A 21383-nucleotide genomic window follows, 5' to 3' on the forward strand; every position below is an offset into this window, starting at 1 on the left:
ACTACAAAGATACATTAAAAGAAATATACACTATTCTAAACTTTAACTATAGCAGAAACTAGAAAAAAAACCATCTTATCTGGAGCCAAAAATATGTCAGCTAAAAAGAATCTGGACCTCTCTTGAAAGAAACAGTTCCTTAAGAAAACTACTTTTCTTTTATAAGTCTTGAAAATAAAATAATTGTACATTCCTTGGAGGTGTCATGTAATAATAATGATAATTTCCTATGCATAGTAAGAGGTATGAAAAGTTCAGTCTTTTCTTATCCTCATTTTGAACACTATCTAGCATTCCTTCTTTAAATGCCTTCTAAACAAATTAATTAAAGAAGGAATGCTAGATAGTGTTCAAAATGAGGATAAGAAAAGTCTGAACTTTTCATACCTCTTACTATCCTTCTTTCTCCTTCAAGGATTGCAACTTATTTCTTATTATTTCAAAGATTTCCAAGGAAAATGATGCAGTACTTAAAAATCTACTTGCTGTATCTATTTTGCAAACGGCCAAATAGAACATTTCAATATCTGATAAATATAAATATTTCTCTTTTATTCATGGAAACAAAATCTGGACAATAAAACAGAAAGACAAACAAAGATTAATAACAGCAGAAATGAAGTTTATGAGAAAAACTGCAAAGTATACTCTATTTGATCATAAAAGAAATGAAGAAATTATGAAAGAATTAAACCAAGAACCAGTAACAGAAATTAAAAAATATAAACATAAATGGATGGAACACGTTCAAAGAATGAAAACAGAAAGATTACCAAAACAAGTCTTAAAGTACAAGCCATTAGGAAAAAGAAAACCAGGACATCCTCTTAAACGATGACTTCTAAGGCTGGAACAGGCCATGCTAGGCCTCAATCCTTGATACGCATGATGATGATTTCTCTTTTATACGAGAAACTTCATTTATCAAGTTCCAAAGTTATTTTGATTTCTTTTACAACTACTATTCCAGTTATCTTTGCAACATAACTGCTAAAATCTTTTAAATCATATATATATATATTTTTTTTTTTAAATGAAAGACAAGTGGAACTTTCCTTTAACTTATTCCAAAAATTCTTCCCTATCTCTAAAATATCTGTATCTCTCTTACCACAACTCTCACCTTGACTGTTCACTAGTTACTGTATTCTTTCCATTTATGCATTATACTTCTCGTTCCTCACTTGGCTCATGAAGTGAGGGAAGTCGTCACCATTATGTGTTATCTTCATGGCATTCTGCTTGAAGGTGGTATAATCTCACTTTCAGTGAAGTAAGTCTTTTTTAGCTTATGTATTTTAAACAAACACAAACATTAAATTGCAACCCTTATTTTTGATACACTAACTTACCAGAAAATTCACTTTGTTCAAAATTAATGCTACATGTAAACACGATATATTAACAATGCACGATTATATCTATAAGCAAAAACAATTGATTGTGCATTTCTATACAATATAAACACTAACATCAGAAACTGGTTATTTAAAATAGAAAATATTTTGTTGAATAAGTTTACATTAAATAAAAATACTGCAGAACATCCATATTCATATACTGATAGTTTACTGGGTACTAAATCAAAGAAGTGCTTAAGCATTTAGCAAAAAAGCACCCAAGCATGACTCAGTAGTTCATGAAACACTTCAAATCATGAGGTTTGAAGATGGTCTGGCAAGTTGTATTCTTCTAAAATAACAGTCAAACATGATTTAAAAATCATACTGACAAGTGATAGACTAATTTGAATAAAAATTGTTGACAGGAGATTGTAAACTTAATCCTGTAGTACTGTAGTATATCCTGTAGGTAACTTGAGGGTATATATATCAGGAAACTGATAACATTTTCTGAGAAAACAAGAACTTATGAAATTTTTCTACTATGGATTCTTTATATATTTTACCATTTTCTGGGATAATCTCATTACAAAGACCCACTGTTTTGTATAAGTGGATCCTTTGAGACTACTACAAATACTGCCTACCCTACATGCATATTTCTATGGTTAGTAAAATCAACATCTTTTCAACAATTTCATAATGAATTTGCTACTTGCCCTCAACCTTGTCACAGTGACATTCCAGTTTCCAAGGAGATTATTGAGAAAGTGGAGCACTTCCTATATTTTGGGTCTCAGGTAAAAGATAATATCAGTTCAGAAATAAGAGAGAAGATATCATTTGCCAATAAGGGTGATTATGGACTGTCAAGAAAGACATTTTACAAGTACTGTCAAGGGCTAAAGATAAGATGCTGATACAACTAGTATAATGCCAAAATATGGACTACAGCTAAAATAGATGAGAAAGAATTTGAATTGTTTGAAAAAAAGTCCTGAGAAAATAAAGAGTTTTACTTGCTTTTAGGGATCCAGATATTCCGGGGTGTACAAAACTGATATGATTGAGGTGGATAAGATATGTTATTCAGATGGGAGATAGTAATATATTCCTTGCACAACTAGAAAGATGCAAATGAGTGGAAAAGACAAGACTTAGGTGGGTCAATAGTGTGAAAAGCAAAGCAAGTAATCTAGGAGAATAGGTGCACTGGACTAGACCAAGTAGAATCTTCTTGAAGTGGCCATAACTCAGTGATGGATATAGTACCAAAGATGATGAAAAACAGAAGGTGAAGAGCAATTTTAGACTAATACTCAAATTCAGCATGTTGGAATTAACCTCCCTACTGACTGAGATGGATGAAATAGTGAGACCAAATTGCACTTCTTATCCATGTTATTCAATAGGTGTTATTACAGAATCATATCCAGATTTAGCTGGACGTCTATAGACATCATGGCTGGTTGGGGGGGGGGTCTTTACTCAGTATAATTAATCTTAAAAAAGTATAATTAATTTTTTGTAATTCCAAACTATTTTAAGATGCATAATACTTGAATACTTACCAGACAAGATACTAGTAGGTGAGATCCACAAACATACGCTACCTGATGATAGCTATGACTGTCCCAAGCATGAAAGAAGATTACTCCCCAAAATGTGTGGAGAAGAATGAAAGCCAGTGTGGTAAAAGCTACAATGATAAAACTTGTTCAATTTATGTAAATATAAACATATATTTAAAAGATGTGAATACAAATTCTTGATTGTTTTATTTTTTCAGTTTTAAAAGATGAGCTTTCAAACTTGGGATGCCTGAATTGAAAAGAATGAAAGATCCAGAAGTAACCGACAAAATTAAGTATTTCCATATCAGAATGTCAATAAGTTAACTCTATGCTCGAAATCACTTCTGGTCAATCATGTCCTTAATACTGGCATGATAAAATTAAAAGCAAACCTAACAGATTATTAATTTTATTTTATAAAGCAATAATTGTGATAAATTTTACATTGTCCTTGCTAAATCATTCACTTATATACACAATATAATTACTTTAGGATGTGGAATTGGAGAAGATTCAGAGGCAACTGACCAAATTGGTGACTTGTTCCCATGATGACAAGCTAAGGTATATTGATTGCAAAGTTTAACAGTTCTCTGATAACAAGATAACTGTGTGGCATCAATAAAAGTATAATGAAAAAACATGTATGCACAGTAAAAATGTTTAATAAATTACAATTAATTACATGGGATATTTTGGTTTAAGTATCTTAAAACCATAGTGTTAGAAAATAAATAATGCAAAATTAAAAAAAGGAAGAAAAACAGCATGAAAATTTTGCCCAAGTATACAGGACATCTTCAGCATGAATTCAAAATTAAACAAGCACAACTAGCATAACAAAGATTCAACAATGAGAATGTGTCAACCACACATGAATAAAGAAGAGCAGCATGATCAAAACTGCTCTAAAGTTCTATTATTTTTATATATGCTATAAAAATCATAGATTTATTCAACTGAATAAATTTATAATGGAATAAGAGAGAAATCAGTCAAAACACTAAGCTAGCAGTATTCAAGACAGTGTTCACCAATTTTAACTTATGGATATGAGAACTAGGTTAGAAGAAAAACAACTGATCAAAGACTGGATGAAGGTTCTGAGAAAAATTAGGAGCGTAAGCAGATTGTAAAATCTCTCATGAAAAGTAATTTATCATGTTCAGTTTTACATGTTTTTCTAAGGGAATTGCACTTAAATGTCAATTTTCTCTAATAATTTTGTATTTTGTAATAACTTAATCATAGGCCTTGTTAAAATAAAGTGGCACATGACATTATTATGTAATGTTAACTCATGTCCATATATGGACATTTCAAAAGATGTGTGAGGTATGATGTTATCATGTTTGGATGTCAACACATGACCATATATGGAAGTTTCGAGAAATGCACGCATTCATACAACCGAAGTCTGGGCCTTTATAAGCCAAATTGTCGAGAAGGATTTTGTCTTGGGTTTCTCAATCTTCTCTTACCTGGGTCTGCTGCCATGTGAGGTCTGTTATTGGTAATCGAAAGAGAAGCGTCGTAGTTCTTGGGTTTCTCAATCTTCTCTTACATGGGTCCACTGCCATGTGAGGTCTGTTGTCAGTAATCGAAAGAGAAGTGTCATAGGTCTGAGGGCTCTCAAATCTTCTCTTGGATCCACTGCCATGAGAAGTATTGTATCAATCGTCGGAATGTCTCGCTAAGAAAGACATTGCTGCCATGTCAACGGTGCTAGAGGGCATAGAATAATCAACGACTTGAACAAAGAAGAAATTTAGCGGTAGGACAAGAGCACTTTCATGTGGACAAAAGATTCATGTAAAAGGTAGTACTGAAAGAGAATTGTATGTGCTTATATATGTTGCAATTAAGAAAGAATTGTAATGCAATTGCATGCAGATATGTTAATTATGGATCAGACTTTGTAAATAAGCTTTTTTGATTTAATTAAATGGTTTGTGAACAACACATTGGACTGATTCTGCCAATGCACTATTCCAAAAAATTCGAACCCACATAAGATTAAATTTAAGTGATCAATAATCAAGCCATGACTAATTAAATGTAAAGATTAAAATAAGCAGGGAATGCAAACGATACCTGCTTTAACTGTAGCAGTCAAAAAACAAATAAATTTGTTAGGCTATAGAGTGTGAGAACATAAGATACAGTAGAAATAAAGAATTGGCAGAGTCAACCATTCACAAGAATTCACGAAGTTTAAGTAAAGAACACAAAGATGAAGCAGAGATAGTAGAAATACAGAATGTTTAACAAGATAGCAACAATAGTAAAATCATATTAAAAATAAAAATATACAGGAAGGAACTTGACATTGTTATAGTTTGACCACAGATGAGACAACCTTTCAACACTTCTGTGCATGGCAGAAGGTGAATCCATTCCAATAATAGGATAATCAATCCATTTCGAGGGATGAGTGTTCATTATTACATATTGGAAAATTAGCTTTTCTTTTATGAACATTCTAGTTTTTAAAGTGGTAATTATTTTGCTTCTATAACAGTTGGAAAATATTATATATAAAGCATGCGATTTCACCTGTTGGTGACAAATTCGCACATCCCTTACTCTTTTCTTCCCTTCAACATGAACTGACTCTTCTTGTCACTCTGCCAACTATGGTTCTCTCAACTGTGGGCAGACTATAGTCAAGTTCAGGAAAACGTGCGCAAAACATGGTCACTTAAATAGAATGGGAAAATATAAGATAAGCAAAGCAGATGTTTGATGTGAGGATAGCAGGAAAAAGACACAGAGGAAGATAAAAACATAAGATCAGCAAGGAACAGCATGGATTTAAAGAGAGGTCGTGCATGAGAAAAGTGCTATTATTTTATAATAATGTTATGACTGAGCTGGATAAGGGAATGGATAGATTGTGAAGCTAAGGTATCTAACATGCTAAAGCTGTAAAGCTGTTGCATAAACTGGAGGATACAAGATCAGAATATAAACTAATGACTTTGATAAACAGGTGACTGATGGATATGTATCAATAAGTGGAATATGAGGGATCAGCAACCAGGAGTGTATTCCCATGATCAGTCTTTGGACCACTGTTGTTCAATCTATACATTAATGATAACAGAAAGAACCTGCCTGACATGAAATGTTCAAATGCTTGCTGATAATGCAAAGATGCAGAGCAATCAAGGATGCTACTGATATACAGCACTTACAAAATGATTTGAACAGGCTGGAACTGTGGGCAAATGATAATAATCAATTCAATGCGAAGTGTAAAATTACACACTATGATGTGATTAGATTTCCAACAGCAGAATATGCTGGTGGGATTATGCTTGGAGAAACTGATGAGGCTAGAGATCTCAAAGTTATAGTGGATATAAAGTTGAAGAGATCACATAGCAAAAATTTCAAATACAACTCAGAGGATCAGGTTCTTAGTGAAGTGAAAAGTACATCACTGTCATCAAATTCCTGATGTGTATCCTCGGGAGTGTACAGGATAATTATGATAGTACTATGAAAAAGTTACACCATAACCAACTTCCAATCAATAATTTTCCTCCAAATTAATCTGTTATCTATTAAGACTCCAATATTATCAGATCTTACATTTGTCTTTTAAGGTGCTTTTTATCATATCAATCCATCTACATATTTGTCTTCCTCTGGGTCTTTTTCCTACCAGCCTGGCAAAGAACACTGGTTTTGCTAATCTTTCCTCTCCCATTCTCTTTAAGTGACCATATCACCTGAGATTAGCTCTACTAACCCATTCCTGAATGCTAACAATTGCAAGTTCTTTCCTAATATCCTCATTTTTGATGTGATACTTCACTCCACTAAATCTTTATCAGAACTCTCTAGTCTTTGATCAAGTGTTTTATTTCTAAACCAGCTCTTGGATCGACAAGTTAAATTGGTTTGAAACACTGTCTTTTATATAGCTAATTTAGTGTTTTGACTAATTTCTTTCTTATTCCATATAAATTTATTCAGCTGACTCTCTACCATACCAGCTTTATAAATAGCTGAAATGTTTTACTTTTTCTATAGGTTCACCATTTAGGATACAGTTGATGTTTTCCTTTCTTTTAGGTTACACAGTGATCAGCATTCATTTTAAAAATTTTATGGAATTTACAACCATGTTAAAAAACTTTTTTTTTTAAATAAATAAATAAATAAAAAAAGTTTTTTTTAACACGGTTGTAAATTTCATAAAAATTTTAAAATGAAAGTTGATGTTTTCAATGTTTCTGCCTATTTTCATTGTCTTTGTCTTTTTATTGCTGATTTTTATACCAAATTTATTACAACAGTTATTCAGTTCACTCAGGAATTCTTACAGACTTTTACTGGATTTATTCAGAAGTATATCATCTGAATAAAGTAAAGAGCTAAGATTAATTTTGCCAATTTTGATGTCAGATTTAATATCACTTTCCTTCATAATGTGATCCATATAGATAAAGTGGAGATGTGCACCCTTGTCGTACACTTGATTTAACATCAAATCATCTTCCTGTATCTTCTTCAGTTCTATCTGCTGACTTATAGCTAAATAGAGACTTTGAGGTCGATTATCTGACCAGGCCTTTTGAATTATGCAATGCAGCCACTGTAAAACTTTTAAAGCTCCATATTTAAGCATTTCTGGCCAAATTTCATCTACTCCAGCTGCCTTTCCACATTTCAGGTTTTTGATGACTTTTTCTACTTCAAGTATGGATATGTATTCCTGACTTCATTCCTGTTGGGAATTTTCTACCATCATGCTGAGAATACTTGTTTCATTAAGCAGTCTTTCAAGTAATTACTCCAGACATCTAGAATATCTTAAGTTTTAATATCACATTTATCATCTCTGATTCCTTTTTACAGTACTTTTCCTCCATTTTTAAGCTTTTTCAATAGCTTCAGAATATTTTCTGCCTTCCTGATATTTATTTTCTATGTTCTTACCTTCCCATGATTTTAGCTAGTTTTACACAATGCTTTGATTTGCTTTCTTACATTTTTCTCTGTATTCCCCAAGAGCACAAGCTGATTTACTTGATAAGAACTTCCTATATGCTCAAAACTAAATAGTGATCCCATCACTTCTCTTTCAAATTCTCCTGAACAAGTGTGAAAACATTGCTATCATCTATGAAACACTGAATGAAGGACTTTTATTTCTTGCATCTTCTCTCCATGTGAATTTGTGCATAATTTTATGTTGGAAAATGGTGTTAGTAATAACTAATCCATGTCTTGAACAGAAATCCAGTAGGCATTTACCATTATTATTAGCTTTGCATTATTTTCCAAATTTTCCCCAAAACCTTTCTATGTCTGGTAATCATTTCCTTTTCCATTGAGCCAGCTGCCCTCTCTAATGCCTCAAAAACTTTCTCCCTTTATTCCTTGGTAGAACCTTCTATGGAGACCATAAGCATAAATAATTCTCATTGTCCAGTTCCTCATTCTGATATTTGCCCACATCACTCTACTTGATATTGCCTGCCATTCAAGAATATTCTCATATTTAGTGTAGAATACTATACCTACTCCCTCTTTTTCCTGATTGTCATTGCTGAATATGACATTTTGTATTTCTCGCTTAGAAAGATCTCACCTGTTTTTGTCTTCTTTGTTTCAGTCATGCCTATTATGTCACAATTTGGTACTTATCCAATTCTTTTACTAGTTCCATTTTCTTTCCATTGATGCTTCTTATGTTAATAGTACCAATCTTGAACTCTGTTGAGTTGGAACGTGTTCTGGGATGAAAACAAAGGGTGCCTTGTTTAACTGAGTGACGCTCCCAGCTGGCATGAAATTCTGTCATGTTGTACCATCATTTTACATAGTGGTTTAATCAGCCACTAAGAATACAATTTGGTTGGTTAAATCCCAAATTGCATGCCCATCCCTGTTTGTTCAACATCCAGGTAGATAACTAACAGGGTGAACCACAAGATTGGACATTAAGTCAGGAGGCCCAGTCAGTTCTCTGCATTCCTTAAAAGGCTACACGGAAGTCTCCCCTCCCAGTTATACAGCTTTGACCCTTAAGCACCCTAGTGAAAAGTACTACACCAGTAAATACTACCATTATCCATAAATATGACAATGTCATTGCCAAAATGGGAAAAAAAATCCTTCTAATTGTGTAGATTGATGACTGTGTTCCCTTGAGTAGTTACTGTGTTCCCTTAAGCCAAACTATTCAGAATGTTTGAAAAATTATTCCAAATTGTTTGGGTATCTGATGTAAATAAATGCTTTATAGACATCATTTACATACATATACGACTGCTTAAAAAAAACATTATATGCATATACAAGTGGGGGGGGGGGGGCTAGTGACCAGCTAAACGACAAAATTCATTATACAAGGGTGGTCTGGAACCTAATGTGTTGTATGACCAGAGCATGCTTGTATATGGAATGAAGACAGGGTGATGGACTAAGGAAGTTCAGTTTGTGTGCTGTTAAGAAGGGGGTGAAAATTTATATTTTTCTCTCACAGAGCAATGAATGAGTGAAACAATTTTTCTGTTAAAGTAGCAAATGCATCTAATGCAAATCAGTTTAAGAGAAGATATGACAGCTGGTGTATGTGATGAATGGCCTACCTAAATGAGTCCTTGACTCCCTGGAGGTCTCTAATAAATAACCACTTATTAAATAACCTATTTGGCAGGGATAAATAAGTATTAAGTTTTTATACCAATTACAAGGATTCTACATGTTTCACTTCTAATAAAGCTGCAAAAATCCTGATGGCCTATGTAACATATGCACATTTACTAACATAATGACTATATCCTTTCAGTTCATTAAGTTTCTTGGTAGTGATAAAATGCAACTTGGTTTGATACTGCCTTTGCAATGGCATTACAGATTCTGCAGCATCATACCAAAAACAACAATGAACACTTTTTCTTGAGAAAAAGTGTTCATTGTTGTTTTTGAATTTTATTCAAATAGTTGCTTAATTTGTATATGCAGTACCAAACTCTCTGATTGGAAAAAGAACTGCTTATTTTGCAAGAAACCTGACACCTCTCTTCATCCTTAGATATGTGTTATTACTTCTGAAATAGCATTACACATAAGCATTTGTAATCTGTCTTTATGAAACATCCTGTATAATATAACAAAGGATAAGATTTTCAACTTGTAGTAGCTGCTTCATCTAAATATGCAAATGATTAATATATAAACTGAGCATGTCTCTCTCAGTTCTAGTTACAAAAAAGAGGATCATTAATAATTAGTTAAAATAATTTAATTAAAGATCACACAGGAATTCTTGAATGTTTTTAAATAGATTTTTTTCTCTTCATTCATACCCTCTATTCTTTGGGAAAAATTTCCTTCCTCCAGTTTTTCCAAAGATTACTCTACACTATAAGGACTGATTAGGGAGAAAAAAAAATCTTTGAAATTATCAAAGAAATGAGTCCTCATTTCTCATTATTTCTTAAGAAATTTCTTCCATGTCTGCATAATACAGGAAAATAAAAAAATGTTATACTCACATTCTTTAATTAATATGGCATTTATTCATAAAAGGACATGGCTATAATCTTATAAAAGTAAACGAACTCATGAGCTATTTTTCTTTTTAAGTGATATTACAGTATTTCAAGCACCATTCTAATAGATAACTGAATAGATAATATGAAGCTGTTCTTCATTTACATGTATTTCACTGCATTCAGTTATGAATAGTCTAGACGATCAAAATTTTGTCTGCAAAACAATTTCTTCTGGAAATTGAAATACAGTCGTCTCTCACTACAGTAAACTTGTAGGAACCACAAGTTTGCTGTAGTGAGGTTAAAGTGCATAGTTTGATATATGGGAATTTTTATCCCCCCCACGAGGCTTTGATCAATTTTTCAACAGGTATAGTGGATGAGTTTGTTATAGCAGTATATGCTACAGTAAGAGCCAACTATAATGACAATAACACACAAACCATTACAGCAAAAGTTTATAAATTGAGAAGTTCATATACTGAAGAGTGAGTAATTCAAATTATGCATACCTGAAGTAAGAAAGAAATATTGTGAATCTCCTTTTAACCCTACTGTTCCTGGTCCTACAGCATCAGCTAGCACATTTACAAGAGAAAATGCTCCACTCATGACTCCAAAACCTAAGCCTGCCACTAGAGAACAAGACAATTTTTTTAATTGACTTCAAATAAATGAGCAATCGTTTTGCAATTTAGCTAAATTGTAAATAAAGCTGATGAGGAAAATTCACGTAGTTCTTCACTTCTTAAAAAACTCAGAAGATAAATTACCAACATTTAACTCTCTAATCAAACCTTCAAAATCAACAAATGACACTAATCTTGCAAATTATTATAGGACAGGACATCAGACGAATATATTTAAAGGTGAAAAAAATAATATATACATAATCAAAATTATCATTAAATGATAAAGAAAAGTTAAATGCACTGGCTGTGATAGGAATAGATATGTATCTGATACATACTTTCATGGAAAGGGGTGGGAGGGGGGTATGCAGAATACTGTGACAGTACTACATGATTAAGTATATGTTATAACCAGCTTCCTACCAACAACTTTCATAAATTAATCTGATCAATAAATTAATCTAAATTGTCAAAGTCTCCATGCTCACTAATATTTCAGTATTCTAAGGAACTTTAATTCTAACCAAGATGCACTTTATTTATGTGAACCTTGGTTATACTATAAATTAAAGATGCCAAGAAATTATATTCTTGGTTTAATCCTCTATCCAAGTGTAAGCAAAGTTTGCACCTGAATTATCTTCAGGACTGGGCAATTCGTATATAGAGGCTAATGACTTCACTTGCCTTAGTATTCCATAACGCAAAGCACATCCTTTCAGACATGTATAATGCTATTCATTATGGGAAGGGTCACTACCCAGACTGGTTTCAACCTTTAATGAGGTCTCATCAGTAGGAGCCAGACCCTGAAGTGATACCAAGGTTGAAGTAATGCAGAAGTCATATTTCCATATACAAGCAGCCAAAGGTATTACTTACACCTTATTACCAAAATACTATAGATTACAGATAGATCAAAACACTAAACTAGCTCATAATCATCAAATTCCTGCCATGTATCCTCAAGGGGGTGTACAGGATATGATAGTACTAAATGAAAAATTACATCATTACTAACTTCCTATCTACAATTTTCCCCCAAATCAGTCTGTTACTTGTCAAGACTCCAACATTATCAGATCTTATATTTCTATCGTCTAAGACGCTTTGTACCGTATCAATCCACCTATATCTTGGTCTTCCTCTGTCGTTTTCCTGCCAACCTGGCAGAGAACACTTGTTTTGCTAATCTTTCTTCGCCCATTCTGTTTAAGTGACCATACCACCTGAGATTAGCTCTGCTAACGCATTCCTGGATGCTGACAATGTCAAGTCCTTTCCTAATATCCTCGTTTTTAATATGATATTGCCATTGATACCATCTGTTCACGCCTCTAATCTTTCTCAAGACTCACATATCTGTGGCCTCTAGTCTTTGGTCAAGTGTTTTACTTCTGACCCAGGTCTCAGATCCATAAGTAAAAACTGATTTGAACACTGTCTTGTATACAGCTAATTTAGTGTTCCAACTAATTTCTCTCTTATTCCATATGAATTTATTCAATTGACTTCCTACCATATCAGCTTTGTTGATTCTGTTGTCTATTTCCATATTTAAATTACCATCTTAGCTAAAAATCGTGCCTAAGTAGCTGAAATGTTTTACTTGTTCCACAGGTTCTCCATTCACAATGCACTTGACATTTTCAATGATTCTGCCTATTTTCATTGTCTTTGTCTTTTTATTGCTGACCTTCATACCATATCTATTACAACAGTTATTCAATTAAGTCAGTGCATATTTCAGACTTGTAGTGGATTTATTTAGATGTATAACATCACCTGCATAAAGCAAAGAGCAGACATTAACATCTCCAATTTTGATATCATGTATACCACTTTCCTTCATAATGTGATCCATGTAGATAATGAATAACAGAGGGGATAATGTACATCCTTGTCTCACACCAAATTTATCATTAAACCATCTTCCTGTACTTCCTTCAATTCTACTGCTGACTTACAACTCAAATAAAGACTAAGTATTGCTTGATATAACGCCCCATTGACAGCATATAACTGTAGTATATTGAATAGCTTCTCTCTTGGCACCTTGTAATATGCCTTTTCCAAATCGACAAAACTTAAATACAGATCTTTGTTATATTCCTATGATTTCTCCACTATTTGTCGTAAAGTGAAGATCTGATCCTGACAGCCTCTATTTGACCTGAATCCAGCTTGTGCTTCACCAAGCTTTTCTTCCACAATTCTTCTGAACTGTTTCTCAAGTATACTTGCATATATCTTACTAGGAACACTCAGTAGGGAAATACCTCTGTAATTCTCACATTCAGTTTTTTTTTCCCCTTTTTATATATGGGTACTATGAGAGCTCTACTCCAATCATCGGGAATTCATCCCTTTGTCCAATCATTCTGAACTATGCAGTGCAGCCACTGTAAGACTCTTATACCACCATACTTCAGCATTTCTGGTCGAATATCATCTACTACTGCTGCCTTTTCACATTTCAAGCCTTTGATGGTTTTTTTCTACTTGAAGTATGGATATGTATTCCTGACTGCATGCCTGGTCAGTGTCTTTTACCACTGTGCTGTCATCACTGCTTGTTTCATTTAGCAGTTTTTCAAAGTAATTATTCCATACTTCAAGGATATCTTTTTCTACCATTTTCATGTCACCTTTATCATCTCTAACTCCTTTTACAGCACTCTTTTCTCCTAAACTAAACTAGCTGTATATAAAATAGCTGTATAGTGTTCAAATCAATTTTAACTTATGGATATGAGAGTTCAGAAAAATTAGAAAAATGAATGATGATATCAATGCCAATATCATATTAAAAATGAGGATATTAGAAAAGAATTTGATGTTATTAATATTCAAAAATGTGTTAGCAGAACTAATTTCAGGTGGTATGATCACTTAAAGAAAATGTGAGAGGAAAGGTTAGCAAAATGCTTGTTTTGCTAACCAGAATGATAGGGAAAAGACCCAGAGGAAGACCAAGGTTTAGATGGATTGATACACTAAGAACTGTCTTAGAAGACAGCAATATAAGAGATAATATAGGTGTCATGATAAATAAAGATTGATTTGGAGGAACTGTTGAAAGGAATTAATGATTAACTTTTTCATGTAGTATACTATTGTAATATCCTGTATGCTCTCACTGGAGGGTACACATGAGGAATATGATGAGAATTTGCTAGGCAATGAAATATACATCACCAAGAAACAAACCAACCCATTTTAGTACAATGCAGAACATTTTGAAAAGTAATTTTTCTCTTTCTTTTTTTTAATGACTTGAAATCAATAACATTTAAGATTTTTGCTATACCACACTAAAAGTATAGTAGTTTAAAAATAGTAGTTTCACATGAAAATGCTACTCAATAAAACAGAAACTGCAATGCTATATATTATTATTATTGTTACACCCTCCATGGAGTTGGCAGATTCATTGTGAGAGGCTCATTCAACTGACAACATATTTATCGTATAAAATCTTAAAATTCTTAACACTGCTTAAATTAACAACATATTCTGGTAATGCATTCCATTCACTGACAATTCTCGATGTAAAAATTCTGCTCCTCACCACACTTTTACACAACTTCCAGGAAAGACCTCTGGTTCTTCCTCTCTCACCATGTACTCATGTTATAATCCCCTCCGGATTAATCCGTTAAAATCCTCTCACTAACATAAATGTCTCTACCATATCATCTTTCTTCCTCCTATCCACCAAACTCTGCAATCCACATTTCTTCAACCTCTCTCCAAGCCAGCATTTTTCCAAAGTCCCGATATTGTCTTAGTCACTTGTCTCTGAACCCTCGCCAATGTCTCCACATCACAATGAAAACCAGGTGACCAGATCTGAGCACAATAGTCCAAGTGTGGTCTGCCCTATGCCTTATACAGTGGCATAACCAGTTCCTTACATGTTAGAGCACTTCTTATCATAGCAGCACTATGATGTGCAGCCTTTGCAACAGTATACCCTCTAAACTTCAGTTTACTGTCAACGACCACTCCCAAATCTCTAATCTCATTCAATTCCTGCAATACGGCACCATCGATATAGTACAAAACCTTATATTTCTGCACTCCAAAATGCAACACCTTGCACTTACTGATATTAAAACTACAACCCAAACTCTTTTGTCCAAGTAAAAAGTCTATTCAAATCTTCCTGAAGGGAATTAACATCAGCAAATAACTGAAGATCCTCAGTCAGTCCACATGATATACATCACCTGCTGGTATCATTCAGAGAGCCAATATCTGATCCATCTAACTAACATACAGTCATCCCTCGACTTACGTCCGTGATCCCATAATGGAATGAATAACATTTTTGAATATACTTTCGAACAAGAAGCAAGTGAGCATAAAGTAAAAAGGTTTTTAATTAGCAACAATGAATCATGTAGTGGCAACAGTGCATTCAGCAGCAACCTCCCCCGGCAGTCAGCATTTGGCTTCAACAGTTCCTCTGTTGATTTTGTGCTTGAAAAATATGTTATTTGTGTATTTATTGTTAAATATTTTGCAATATTTTGTGCATCATGGCCCCTACACGCCCAATCAAAAAACCTAGTGAAGAATCACAGAAAAAGAGACAAGCAATTGATCTTGAAATGAAGTTGCAAGTTCAACAATAGCGACGAAGCAACGACAAGGTCCTATCAGTGATTGGAAAAGCTACTTCCATCATGCATAGAGGACCTGAACCAAAAGCGCATACCTCTTAACACTACGACCATAACCTTTAAGTCTCTTCAACATGTGGAAGAAGAAAGCAGGGTCTGATTACAACTACAAATTCAACACTGCTTCTGGTTGGTTCATGAGATTCAAGCATTTTTGCATGCATAATGTGAAAATATATGGTGAATCTGCAACTTCTGATAGAAGGCTGGCAAGGAGTTCATGGTGAAATTGGATATAATTATTACGGAGGAAAACTATTTGCCACAGCAAATATTTAATATGGATGAGACCTCCTTGTTTCGGAAAAAAATGCCCAAGTGGACAATTCATCCACAAAAAGCTAAAATCTATGCCTGGTTTCAAAGCTCTTAAAGACTGTGTTATGATTCTGTTAGGGGTAATGTGGATGGATATAAACTGAAACCATTTGTGATATGGCACAGTGAGAATCCTCGAACCTTCAAAAACATTAGGGAGCATACTCTTCCAGTTCATTAGCAGAGATGTAAGAGTCGTGGATGACTCAAAAATTATTTTCGGATGCATTGATCAACTATTACACGAATGAAATGGAAAGCTATTGTGTGAAAGAAAGTGTAAAAGTTAAAATTTTATTAATTCTAGATAATGCTCCAGGTCATCCGTCTTATATTGGTGATCTTCACCAAGTTCAAGGTCATGTTTTTCCCTCTAAATATTACTTCATTGATTCAACCAATGGATCAGGGAGTTCTAGTAATGTTTAAGGTTTATTATTTAGGGAGAACTTTTTCACAAGCCATTTCTGCTAATGAAGGAAATGACCAGACTCTCATGCAATTCTGGAAAGCATTCAATATTTATCATGCTGTTAAAAATATTGCTATGGCTTAGGACGAAGTGACCTCTCAATGTATGAGTGGCATATGGAAAAAGACATTAAAAAGGTTTGCACATGATTTTGGAAATTTCTAAAAAAATGAAGAACTTTGTAAATTGAGCGAAGAAATAGTGGGCCTAGCAAACAACCTGAATCTCGAAGTGAATGATGACGACCTAGTTGAACTCAGAAAGTGCCGCTGATGAGTTGTCCAACAAAGAATTTGTCAAACTGGAGGAACAACGTGTTGCAAAAGAGGAAGAATGAGAAAAGGAAGAGGAAAAGGAGAAACGTCACTGTGAATTGTAAACAATTCATAGTGAAGGGTCTTGCAGAAACATTCTCTCCAGCTAGCAATGTTCTCAAAATGGTTGAAGACCCCAATGTTGAACGCTACTTATTAGTAGAAAAGAAAATACATGCATTTGCTTGCTATAAACAAATTTATGATGAAAAGAAGAAGAGGAATAAGCAAAGCACATCAGACATTTTCATCAAAAAAAAAAAAAAAAAAAAGATTACACCAGAAAAGCCGCAGCCTGGTCCTTCACATAGGGAAGGTAATGATTGTGGTAATGATACGATTGTGGAGGAAGATCTGGGTGATTATTCTTCTGTTTTATAGTGGTACTAATGCACAGTAGTTTTACTATAAGGTTTAAAAATTTAAATGACAGTATACTTATTACTGTTAAGTCCCTAATCCCTATAACTCTGCTGATTTAATGTATCAACTTACGTCCGAACCGAATTACATCTTGCCTGATGGAATGGAACCCTGACGTAAGTCGAGGGATGACTGTACTATCTATCCCCATCCTTTGCAGCTTATACACCAATTTATCATGTGGCAATCTATCAAGTGCTTTTGCAAAGTCTAAGAATATCACTGCATATGATTCTCCCTTATCTAACACACTTGTCACCTTATCATAAAATGCAAGAAAATTACTAAAACAGGACCTATCCTTTACAAATCCATGCTGACTATCATAAAGAATGCTATGTCCATCAACCCAATCCTGTATTCTATTCCTTACCAATCTCTCCAACATCTTGACCACAACCGCAGAATGGTCTATAGTTGACTTCTGTCTTAGAACCATGCTTGTGGAGTGGCACTATTTTGCCTTCTTTCCACTCCTTAAGAAGTGAAAGTGAAAGAAACAGAGGTGTATCAGATGTTGGTTGGGTTAGATGTGAATGAGGCTGTGGGAATGGATGACATATCACCACTGCACATTCCTTAAGAATGCGTGGTGATATGTCATCCATTCCCAAAGCCTTATTCACATCTAACCCAACCAACATCTGATACACCTCTGTTTCTTTCACTTCCAATTCTCCTAATAGTTACCTCTCTTCTATATATTCCACTGCATCATTTACACCAGTATGATATACACTGATAAAGTGCTCATTCAGTAATTCCACTATCCTTTGCAGCTGTTAGTCTGCTGCCACAACAATCCACCAATGTTAATCTGCTATAATTATTCATCCTCTTGCTTTTCACGTAGCAGAAAAATTCCCTTGAGTTAACCTTGGCATGACCAGCCAATCTCGTCTCATACTGCACCTTTTCTTCCTTTACCATGCTCGTCACCTTTCTAGCCTGCACTTTATACTTTTCATGGGTCCAATCACCACCAACTGCCTTGTACCTCCTCCATAACATTTTCTTTTCCAGCACAGCTTCCTTAATTTCACTGTTCATCCATTTCACTCCTATTCTATTTACTCTCTTAACCCTTGGTATGCAGTCATACACTGCTTTTGTCAAATACTGCCTTGTGAGTTTCCATGCATAGTTGGCCTATGAGATAATATTTATCAATAGATGTTTGAACTGTTTTTGCACACTGATAGCCAATATTAGAATGGAAAAAATTACATCAAAACTAAATAAATTAAAATTAAATAATACAAAAATAAGTTTTCAACCTACCATATGCAAGTGTATTTCTATTACTAGAGACAGCAGTGCCATCAGCTCCAACTTCTTCAACTTTTTTCAGTCCCACTTCTGCTTTTCTAATAACAACAACAACAAAAGAAATTATACAGAGTATGAATTCAATTTTTTTTTTAAAAAGGTGAAATTCTGTATTTATAAAACTAATATAGTTTTATAAATACAGAATATCACCTCTTGCTCATGTTCAATTTTTTTTTTTTTTAATCAGGCAGCAATTATTTTTTCTTTACATGATTTGGCTATGAAATAACTCCTCTTAACGTACAACAGTATGCAATAAATTAACATTTAAAAAAAACTGCAGATGAGAAAATACAAAGTATCCACACAAAATTTATATCTTTGAATCATAATAAATTTTTTCAAAACTGCAAGAGGTCTCAAAACTTATAGCATGACAGCACCATGTGTGTGGGCATTTTTTCTAATGCATAACACTATACATTGGACTTTCATGTTAGTATAATATTGATATTATACTAACATGAAATTTCACTTAACATGAAAAATCAATATTATTATATATTATATACAATAATATTGATAACCCCCAATCCAAGCATGGCCTTGAGACCATCCCCTGCACAACCCAGAGAGTACACAGTAGTTGTTATCAGCAAGTTCAGTCCCATGTACTATCTTGAGAGCTAGCCTGTAGAAACTGATTTAACCCTCAAATGGAGGAGGCATCAGCTCTCTGGTTAAATACTTAGTGTGGAGAGCAAGGCCACCACCAACACTACATGCAAGCAAAAGAGGGGTGGGACAGAACAAAAATATAGAATGAGAGTTCACATTATTGAATAAAACATGTTCAAAGTTTATTTTTAGATGAAATTATCCAACTTCCATGTCATGAGCTCCTTGTCACTTTGAGGATATCAAATCCATATTCTCTTCAACATGCTCGCATCTTCTGTTGCAGCAGCATCCATAATCTTCTGGTAAAGTTTCTCTATTTTGTTTATCTTCCTCTGACATAAATGTCCTGCGGTACCCCTAAAAACCAAAGTCTAGTGGGTTATGTTAAGAGAACAGGGAGGTGGAATTGGCCATCCCCTACAGATTTAGCAACAGTAAAATTTACATTAAGGTAACCACAAAGCCCTTTCCCAATGTAGTGAAATATTGTCTTGCTGAAAAATCACTCAAGTGAGGTTAGGAAAATTTACAACTTCTATGGTTAATTAGTTTTGTTGATGATTTGTTGTTGAAGAAAACTGAAGAAAAGTTAAAGAAAGTTGAAGAAAAGCTAAACATGAACCTGCAAATGTAAGATATTTTTGACCTATCATGTTCCATTTTTTGCACAAGTTTTTCAGAGCTTCAGATCCTAACGTTGTAGTGAGTAACTCTACTGAGACATGGCAGTTTACTTCATCTGTAAATACCACATTTTAGGAATCTAATTGTTTCAAAATATCTGTAACAAATTTATAATGTACTGGATAATCAGTGGGCCTGAGAACCTACAAAATTTGAACCACATATGCATACAATCTTAAGAGCAAGTACTTGCATGTTGTTGAATGTAGTATCAGTAATTCAGAACTGCAAGTGCAAACAGATTTTTCCATGCTATTCATAAACAATACTAAGATCTGTTGTACATCCTTAGCTCATGCCCAGATTCTGTCTGATAAAGGATGCCTCTAGTCTCTATGAAATTCTTAATATAATATAATATGTATGAAATGTTTAATATGTATGAAAACGGCTTGCCGTGTTCATACATATTAAACATTTCATATTATTTTAATTATATGCTATGATGGGTCTTTAATATCTTTTCAAATTTCTGCTGCAGTGGACCTTGATTCACTCCCAAAAAATGAAATATAATTAAAAATAAATAAAATCTTACATGATTGGAGAAACATTCATCAAATCCTGCATAGTGAAGTTAATTCTTGGGGAAGCCAGTGAGATAAAGATGCGACAAATATCTCTGTCCAATAATACTATTCAGAGGCACATTTCAGATGTCTGTAGATATGAAAGAGCAGGTTTTGAATGAAATTAGTTTCTCCATTGTTTTCTTTACATGATGAATCAACGGACATAAGTTCATGTTCTCAGTTGCTTGTCTTCATGAAATATACTCATTCAAATGATATCAAAGAAGAGTTCCTGTTTTGTAGTGTACTTGAAACTACTACAAAAGGTGAAGATATTATGGAGAAGATAAATACTTTATTTCTGAAACTGGAGGATTACAGTGGAAAAACATCTGTGGGGTTTGTGCAGATGGAGCATCAGCTATGCTAGGGTGAAAGTTGGGCTTTCAGACAAAAGTGAAAGAACTTGCTCCCAAAGCAAAAGTGCATTCACTGCATGATTCGCTGATATGCTCTGGCCAGCAAGAATCTTCCAGCTCTTCTGCAAGAAGTACTTGATTCTCTGATCGAAATTGTGAATTACATCAAATCTAAACAGACAGGTGTTAACGGTTCCAAAGAATTCTGTCATATTTGCATTTCAGGTTCAACTAAATAAGCTGAACCTGAAACTTCATGGAAAGGAAACACACATTATCCAATTTCAAGAAAATCTTCAGGCATTTGAATCCAAGCAGCAAAACTGGTGTCGGAAAGTAAATCTTGGAAAGACCATGTGTGAAAAACTATGCAGTGTGGTAGAGGAATCTGGAAGAGAAGATTACTGGGCATCTTGAATCCCTTGAAAAGGAATTTCAGAGGTACTTCCTGAGCTCACAGAAGCTGCTGCTAAACTGGTACGAAACCCGTTCTCTGCTCTCTTGAATGTAACCAGCATTACTGATGAAGTACAG

General features: G+C 34.0%; 1 protein-coding gene across 1 annotated transcript in view; it reads right to left on the minus strand.

Moving 5' to 3' along the window:
* Positions 1 to 21383, minus strand: part of aph-1 (gamma-secretase subunit Aph-1) — a 63336-nt gene that overhangs the window by 16833 nt on the left and 25120 nt on the right. The window contains exons 3-5 of the mRNA XM_090413986.1: positions 18563 to 18648; positions 10947 to 11069; positions 2915 to 3042 (exon numbers count right to left, since the gene is read on the minus strand). Coding sequence (XP_090270112.1) covers positions 2915 to 3042; positions 10947 to 11069; positions 18563 to 18648 — 337 coding nt within the window. The remainder of the gene's footprint in view (positions 1 to 2914; positions 3043 to 10946; positions 11070 to 18562; positions 18649 to 21383) is intronic.

This window comes from Typopeltis vanoorti, chromosome 24, assembly GCF_054136105.1.
Source record: "Typopeltis vanoorti isolate ZY-2024b chromosome 24, IOZ_Tvanoo_1.0, whole genome shotgun sequence".
Taxonomy (NCBI): domain Eukaryota; kingdom Metazoa; phylum Arthropoda; class Arachnida; order Uropygi; family Thelyphonidae; genus Typopeltis; species Typopeltis vanoorti.